The 9,416-nt window shown below is 39.1% G+C and overlaps 1 protein-coding gene across 1 annotated transcript; it reads right to left on the bottom strand.

Annotated features, from left to right (window-relative positions):
• Positions 1-956: 956 nt before the first annotated feature.
• Positions 957-6,945, bottom strand: LOC121425660. Its single transcript, XM_041621805.1, has 2 exons — positions 4,875-6,945; positions 957-2,084 (listed from the first exon to the last, which is right to left on the bottom strand). Exons 1-2 carry the CDS (start codon positions 6,274-6,276, stop codon positions 1,159-1,161), a joined length of 2,328 nt encoding a protein of 775 aa, XP_041477739.1. The 5' UTR covers positions 6,277-6,945; the 3' UTR covers positions 957-1,158.
• Between the last annotated feature and the right edge of the window lie 2,471 nt (positions 6,946-9,416).

Raw genomic sequence — 9,416 nt, 5'->3', positions numbered from 1 at the left:
TTTTGTTAACAAAAGACATTTTGCAAATTTTCTGTAGGAACATGTTTTGACATGGATGGATTTCCATAGAGTTATGATGGATTGGATCAATCGTAACTCTTTGTAAGATGGAGCCCAGGCTGGTGTTAAATGAATACCGGCATTTTTGTAGTGCAATGACTTACAGAAATGGGACCATCTGCCATCTAACTATACTCTTTGCATATTAGAATGAAAAAGGATAGTCATCTTTTGCATGGCCAGCATGAAAACCAGCTAATAAAGTGGTTACCCTCATTAAATATGTGATTAATGTGAAGAATTAAATTGAAACTCATTAAATTTAATTCTGATACTAGAGCAAAATAAATATGTTTGGTACTTAGTACATCAGTATCTAGAAATAGAATGTAGCAAAGAAATACTCATGCTTTTTTTACCGATGTACACTTAAAGCTCTTAAATTAGGTGCCATTTTCCTTTGTTCAACATATCCTTCTGATCTCTCTTGCAATAGTTCAGTTGAAGAGCTTATACTTCTCATAGATGTCATTTCATAAAATGATAGTTCTGGGCCCCATCTTACAAAGAGATGATTGATCCAATCAATCGTGACTTTATCAGGGGTGTGAGAGTTCAGATTTTTATCTGATTTCAGATTTTTTTGTTTTGATTTTCAGCTTAATTTCAGCTTATTTTTGGCTTTCCTCTGTACAAAAAGAATGGGAGCTTCTTTTATTTAAGACTTCTTCAACACTTAATCTCTTTCAGATCTTTCTATTTGTGACCACTCACACCCCTGCTTTATGGAAATCCATCAGTGTCATAATTTTTTCTACCAGAAATTTGCTAAATGTCCTTTGTGTAAACATAGATCACACCAAATTGTCAGGAAATCAATGAATTTATGGATATACATTCATATATAGAATTTTTTAGAAATAAAAATGCATTTCATATGTTGACTTTGGTGGATTTCCATATTTGCAATGATTGGATCAATCGCAACTCTTTGTAAGACAGGGCACAGGTTTATATCCTCAAACAATAGTTGCTGGATTGTGCATGCCATCATGCTTATGTCGTCTTCCTCTCTGTCTAGGGTGCGTACAGCCATTGTTCGAAGGTACTGTAGATGAATCGACACCTTCAGTACTTTGACAGTTCTGGTCAAGGTTCTTACACAACCGTTGTTAGATTCTGCATGCCATGTTTATGCCGCCTTCTTGAGCGCGATCTTCCATTGTCTGAAGGCACTGGAGAAGATGCACCACCTTCAGTAGTTCCCCTGTTGGACAGTCCTGAGTTGTCCGTGATCCGTGGAGTCAATTTCCCAGACCTGTCACTTCCTCGTAAGAGAAGGATCTTGTTGCCATCAAAGTCTGTAGTCTGCCATCTCTTCTCACTGATCGGACTGCAGACGTTCGGCAGAAGAGGAACCAAACTTCCCATATCGGCAATCTTGAACTGCAGGATGACGTCCTCCATGGGTTGAGGTGTGTATCCAGACGGTAACCTCTTCAGGGAGAGCTGTATCTCAAGATTGCGGGTCGGATCGGAGTAGATGTTAAAGAAGCAGAAGTCCTCTTTTTGGTACTGGACACCATGTCCAAGTATAGTTGCATAGAGTTGGATGGAGTTAAACCAGTGCTCATCCGATACAAAGAGTTGAAAGCGTAGTCTGTCCGATCCGCAGTGGACCTGACGAACAGCCCAAAGAGGCATGTTGTTGGCATGAGCATAGTAGTCCTGATTGTTTGTTGGGTAGGGTACCGCACTGGGCCCCAACTCTGACCGATGATGCAGGGCCCACGGTTCCTTCCTTAAGAACCCTTGAGCATCCTCTAGTCGATCCGCTCCCAGTTCCTCCTGGATGAAGACAACGATGGCTAGAGCAGGAATCTTGGTGTGATCATCATCGTCGGGTTCAGGTGGATGAACGCTGATGCTCCGTTCGGCGTAGTTGAAGATGGCAAACTGAGGCACTATGGCTGATGTGATTGGTCGGAGGAAGTTCCGAAGTCTGTCTGCTTGGCCTGGATCTGTGATGAAATGGACTGTGATGTGGTATGGATCTTGTAATGTAGTTGCATTCCACTGGCTCTCTGGATAGAAAAAAATGAGAAGGAATCCAATAAACATAGAATAAAAATGTACTGACTGTTTGGACTCACAGAACATGTCAAGCACATTTTATTTCATAATTAAATCACTAGAACGTTGGATCAAAGAGAGAAAAATAGACATTATAACTTGAGAAGCTGAAATTTGTATCACTATTGCATGGGTAGGGTATGGGCAAGTTTTTATTTAAATTTGTTTGTCATCAGTCTGAAATTGATTGCGTTTCGTCTCCAAAAACATTAGAAAAGCAATGCCCCTCCCCCCCCACAAAAAAAAATAAATAAATGAAGGAGACATGGCGTTCTATGTGGATGCACCATTACATTTTCTAATTTTTTGGAGTGCGCCTGCTCCTTCCGCCCCCCCCCCCCCCCTCCGTCTGAATCTGCGCCTGGATGGTCGTCTGGTTTAATGTCAGACGATTCCATTGGATCTTATTGCTATAAAGAAAATGGTAAAGGAAATCATTTAATATCTTTTAATAGTAAAATGATGTGAATTTCAAGACAAGATGGCGCAGATAGGTTTACAGGAGAGGAAAGGGAGGAGGGAGGAAGAAGGAGGAGGGGGAGGATCAAAAGGAGCCGGCGGGGAGAATAAGAAGTATGAAGAGGATGAAAAAAGGAGGGGAAAAGAAAACGAATGAGAAGACGGTAAAAGAACAATCAGATGGAGAAGAATCAAAAGAAGAAGGAAGTTGAAATGGGGAAGATGGAGGATTATAAGAAGAAAGACAATGAGAACATAAGGTGAATGAAAAGAAGAATAAGAGGATGGAGATGAGAAGGAAAAGATACTGAAGAGAAGAAAGAGGAGAGAGAGAGGAGAAAATAAGATGATGAATACAGGTAAAAACAATTGGAAGAGGGAGCAATGAGATGAAGGGAAGAAAATGATGAGGAGCTAGGAAGATTTTTTTTTAAAGAAACGGTCCCTGAATAAGACAACACTTCATATCGTTTGGACGAGTCAGTTCAGCCATGGTTCAATCCATTCTTATTGACTGGACAATACGATTAAATTAAAAACTGCTGAGAATCCCGGTTTTATATCACGGCCTTGGCGTGTTACCATTACATAACACCATCGATTACTCCGACAATAATGGCTGGCGATAAATCGTTTGTTTCACTCTTCTTTTTAACTATTTAATCCATAGTTGTTCAGATCGATGTTTACGACTCTCGTCGATACCAGATGAAGGAACAACAAATGTCAGAAATATATTGATCGTATTGGTGACAACTGACTCCTTTTTGAGCTGTTAATGGACTGGGAGATAGATGCGATGACCATCGATCCGCTAGCCTGAAACCTTGACACCCTTTTTCCTTTTGCCCCTTCCACTTCATCAAATGTACGTAACAGAATGTATTTTGGACGTCAAACTAAACCCGGAAACTAAATTGTCCTAGAGGATAGTTTTACCGCTGTAACACTGACTATTCGAGTTAGATCATGACGGTGGCAGTTTTGTTTCGATTTCCAATGTTGATTTGAGTCTGAGATAAGAGACTACTACCCGCATCCCAATCGTAACAATTGTCTTTTGAGAAAATGATGGAGGCGTTAGTAATATCTGTTATCAGCCGGCCACACAATCGACTTCTTTGGCGAGACTCGATCTATGTTCGGACAATAGTCCGTTTGAAAGTTTAGAAAATATAGAATGGAGAGTTTGGTACATAATTATAGGGTTCTAACGTTTCCTTTATATAAATTACACGCCAGTATATTTTTTACAACCAAAAGCAAATCGGTATACTTGGGTTATAAATTTTAAACTAAGCACACCCGATCTGAATCAAGATCTATCGGGTACTATAAAAATATACATTGTTAGGGACCCTTTTTAGGGAATTCTACTCAAATGTGAATTATCTCACGTAACATACCTTATCAATATTATTGCATTAGAGTTTGCTCTGAATTGAGTAAAAGGTCATGCACATTTTATAGGATTTATAAAGTAAGAACGGAGTATGATCAACATTTGAAAAGAAACTTAGTAAATCCTGCTTAAGTTTAGATTTGCCGCTCTTTTTATCCAACCTACATTTATAATATAACAACTAATTGCTCCACTTTCTACCAACTCGTCAAAATATTATATGTGCATACAATGTAGATAAAATACCATTGGGACTTCGGAGTTTCCTTAAAAGATACATGCCTAAACAATGTTAAAACTTGCCCCAAATTCTTATTCTACTTTCAGAAAACTATTGTATAGTATCTCCATATTGAGATTAAGCAAATTCAAACGAAAGAATTGAAATTAAAGAAACCGAAAGTGAGGACGTTATGGAAATCAGTGAAAGTTGATAATATTGCATGTTGAAGTTCCCCATCACGATAAATGACCGTTTTGGTGATCATTATTTCGTCACCCCATTCTCGGTGGAGAGGAAGATAATAACTTTTATTTATTCATCTATTTATTTATTCATTTGTTTATTTATTCATTTACTTATATATATCTATCTCGTTATTTATTTATTTATTCATTCATTCATTTATTTATTTCTTGATCGATTATTTATTTATTTATTCATTTATTTACTAATTAATTTCTTTTGTTTATTAATTAATTCAAACAAACTTATTTTCAGGATAACAAGACCAATTTAAGAACTGTTTAACATTATGGTCTTGCAAAATTAGAAACATCATTAAATATTAATACTGGATCATCTTAAAGAAATAGGTATAAAAAAACAATATATCATACAAAAAATGAATTATGTGATTAAAAAAATGATGTAAATTACCTTGAGGAATTTTACTCTGTCTCAGTAGATCCATGGTAGAAATTGGTTTGACGTGGGGATGAGTTCCAGTACAAGCCCAGGATGATCTCCTCTTATTTCTCCTATAAGCTTTCAACCGCTCAGCATGTTCACTTTCAGACAACGTTGACTCGTCCTTGGCTTCTGATGTCGAAATCGACGACGCGCCCTTGTCATCTTCATGATCGAGTTCGGGCGTGGTTGACGGATTGTAAACCACGCTGCTTCTAGGAGAACGAGGGAGGTGAAGGCTTGGTAGGATAGGGGCGATGGTCCCGTGGGATGCCCGTCGACGTCGAAGATACTTGGCTCGCTCTCGAGGAGAAGTCAGGTCCACCGACGACGACGAAGTCTCCGCCTTGTTTGCTTCATGGACGTCATTACCGACTTCATTGTTGGCTTCGATGATCGAATCTTCGGCGATTTTACTCTGTAAGGAAATCTGGTGCTGGCGGATTTCTCGGGCAAAGGCTTTGTCTTCCAGCACACTCAAACCCATGTTGCTGACGTCTGCCAAGGAGTAACGCCGAGGTCGTCGGGAATTGCCACTTAAAGAATTGCTTGAAAAAGGACACGGTGGGGTCAGGAGTCGAGGCGTGCTAGGTAGAGATGATGCTGGAGCCTTGGTTTTGGGGTCTCTGGTTTCAACTTCCATCAAATTCACCACATCCCGATTGTTGTTTTTCTCTACCTTCTGATCGCTATCCTTCAGTTTTAGTCTATTTAACTCACCATCAGTCGAATGATTCTTCTTTACTTTCATTTCGTTGGTTAAATTATCCAGTGAATGTCTTCTTTCTTTCAAGTCAATTTGTCGATTCTCTGCTATCATTTCGTCACCAGGTCCGACCCCGTCTAAAGAAGCGACATCGTTGGTTGTACTTGCATTACTCTTAGGGTGTTCAGCAGTTTGTTCGGGCTCGGATTCTGATGTGGACTTGTCTTCAACAGTTTCTTGGTCTATCACCACCGTTGGGACCACCAGCTCCTCGTCATGTTGCTTTGCGAAAGTGTCCTCAGCTATTACCGGAATGGCTGGTTTGTAACCAGACTTCGGTTTCACCCACGATGGCAAGTATTGACTGGGGATCCAGGTGTTTACAAGATTACAGTTAGGATCCTCTAAATCCTTTTCATTTCGGAGATCATCCTCAAAATCTTTATCAACATTGACAATGCCAGTTATACAGTCTGATGGTTTTCCATGATCGGGCGGTCCTATCCCAAAGTCATTATCGTTGTTCTTAGAGTCGGAACCATAATTAGCTAATCCCGCATTGTATCCTGCAAAGATGTTGAGGGCCTCTTCAAGCGTAGGGGCAACGTCAGTACGATGATCAATATCTAATGAAGTGATGTCTTTTGTTTCAGTAGAGTCAGCCATTTTGCGCCATTAATTAATATGCTATGATGTGTCAAAAGCCGTTGCTTCACTACCAAACGCTGCTATATTTACCGACTGATGCTCGGCATCGCACCTCTCACATTCTACCACTTTTAATCAAATCTCTTCAACACCGAAGCCCATTGGTCGTGTCACTCAATTTCAGATGTCACGATGCCATTTAGACAATGCCACTGATCACCTAAACATATCTTGACACGATGAAAGACCGAGGGAATAAGATGATGAAAACTTACAATCCCCGACCGCCACTCTGAATAGACGCTCTCCGGAGTGAGAATCCTTTGAATAGCGCTTGGTGGCGGAGTTCAGCCCATTGATTTTTATAGTCCGGATAAGACGCTTTTAAGAGCCTTTGACACGGTGGACAATTCTGATAGATGGTAGCTTGGGAGGAATGGACAATAGGATGGGGATCGCAGTGGCCTTTACCGATTGGAATTACTTTCATTTCAAAATCTAAAATGAGCACCGTTCTTTTAAAAGAAGTCTGAAAACTAGTGTGGCGACGATTGGTGTTATCGACGCTTGTTTATGAGTCCCGCCTGACTCGTTTTCTTACAATGATAACAATCCAGAAAACATAATCTCAAACAAAAGTGTTCAATTTCAACAGCATGCAACCAATTTGAACAAATCCCACCGATTGGAACAAATATAACCAATTTAGACGAACGATGCGATTTGGTACCAGTGAAGTGGTTATCAAAAGATATCACGGTCGATAACAATTATATTCTTGGATTTAAATTGGGTTCAATAAAAAAAAATGGTAAAGTTTCGAATCCCCCTTTGCAACAATGATATAGATTCTATTCACCCTTTCTATACTGTATATGGATCACTCAAATGGTATGCTAGATAGAGATGGTTTGGTACTTTATTTACAGATCTAAATCTGATCCTAACAGTAACATATCTAATCGTAGTGACTTCAAATTTCTCTAGAATTCAGATGATGATGGTGATGGTGGGATCTAATATATCGTGCAGCGTCAGTATATACCTCTGCTGGGTGCTTGCTAAAAAAAGGAATTGTCTTCCAAATTTCATTGTCTTCAAACATGACAAAATCATCATTCATTTCAAATATTGTCCTAGTAGTCCTACGATTAATGTGGGACCCCTGGGGCCCGTTTCATAAAGCTGTTCGTAAGTTAAGAGCGACTTTAAGAACGACTGGTGACCCTTTCTTACTAAACAATCGCCAATGGTGCGTTATATCATTTACCACAAGAAAGGATCACCAGTCGTTCTTAAAGTCGCTCTTAACTTACGAACAGCTTTATGAAACACCCACCAGTAAGGTTCTTTTTTTTTATCTATATTTTAATAAGCTCTGAATTACTCATTGATCATGCGCAGCAGAGGAACTTATCGCCCCAACTATATATTTTTTTCTAAGATTTTCAATTTGTAGTGCTTATTTTTATTACGAACCCATAATGTGTGCACAAGATCTTTAAGTTCCAATTGAAATGTGTAATGTGTTTGGCGTTTATTTCGCTCCCTTTGCTTTTATATAGCTTTTTTTAATCTGATATAATTCTTGTCCCACGAAAAAAGTAATTTTTTTCTGGCATACTTTTTTGTGATCTGAATTTAGGTATAAAAGATCACAGGGGCGGCGGAACGTATTTTTGTCGGGGACAAAGCCAAAAGGGGCACTTATATAATGTTTAGTGCAAACGGATATTTTCACCATAAGGTTATTATCTGTGTAAAGAAGTTGTGTGTTTTGTAGTAATTAAGTCGAGCAAAGTTTTTTTGAAGTGATTTCTGGTTGATAAGATATGCATTTAGGTTTTATATTTCCTCGAGCGAGCGGTTTGGGAAAATGTTCAAATCTGAAGTTGTAAAACTCGCATTTTGGTCAATTGTAGCGCTGATTACTGTTAAAAGGGCATCCTTGCGAGATGTTGCGAGCGCGAACCATGAGCTCATAACTTTTGATGAAAACTAAACATTCCGAGCAGTTTTTGAAAAACATGAAAAAGATGTGTATCTAACTAAAGAAATAACGCGAGCTGAAATTTTTAATATACTGACCAGAAAAGGAACATGAATAGGATACATATCGCACATTAAGAATAATGCGACCGTGAAACACGAGCCAAAAATATGTGATATTTAAACCTGAAAACTGGACATTCTAACTTTTCTAAGCATTTTTGTAAACATGAACAGGAGGAGTACTTTGCTATACAATAATTAATGCGAGCGCAAAGCGCTTGCCAAAATTTTGTGATTTCCAACCTGAAAACTAGACATTCTAAGCATTTCATGTTTTGTAACAATGAACAGGACGAGTATCTTGCTAAAAATTTCTTACCTAAATGTATTATGTTATACTTCAAAAAGGTATTTCATTTTGACAAAGGGCACATTTCATTTTGAAAAGAGGGGATTTTTTCCTATTGGGATTTTTTTTAGGGGGGGCAAGTGCCCGCGGTTCAGCCGTCCCAGAGGAAATATGTCTCTGAATAGTTTAAAATGCGCATTGGATGGCAAAGTTACCATAATAATAACTTATCATGCAACAAGGCACTAAAATTTTACTTCTGACACCGGGGCTGCATGCCGCTGTAATCATGGTAATAGTCCCCTGCCAATATTTGAAGTCGATGGCTTCATTATTGGTTTATCACCATCATGACCATAAACACTTGCTATATAGATACATTTTCCCCTCTCACCGCCCTTTTCCCCTTTTGTTTATTTTATTATATCCCTTTTTTACATTCTACTGAATATTGCGCGTCGGGGGCACGTATCCTTCCCCGTACACCACTACATAGGTGAAGTCGTAAAGATCCTGCGGTTTTCAAATTTGATGTCCCGATATAACGGTGTCATTAATGACAAGGTTTATTATAAAATCAATAACACGTCGAAGTTCTCTTTCTTTCAAAGATTCGTTTTTAATTAATTGTGGAAAACACTGAACAATATGATGATTCCCCGCCATGCTTTTATTTCGTTACGACGGTTTTTAGGTGAACGAACTTTAAGACCCTGCCACTACTGTAATTAACAGTCTCATACAGGACGACAGGGGCGGATCCAGGATTTTCAAAGGGGGGGGGGGGCGGGGCGGGGCGGGAGGCACATTTTCTTGG

The sequence above is a fragment of the Lytechinus variegatus genome, chromosome 12 (assembly GCF_018143015.1).
Source record: "Lytechinus variegatus isolate NC3 chromosome 12, Lvar_3.0, whole genome shotgun sequence".
Classification (NCBI taxonomy): domain Eukaryota; kingdom Metazoa; phylum Echinodermata; class Echinoidea; order Temnopleuroida; family Toxopneustidae; genus Lytechinus; species Lytechinus variegatus.
Note: the sequence above shows the minus strand (reverse complement) of the source record. Positions and strands in the feature narration are given on the sequence as shown.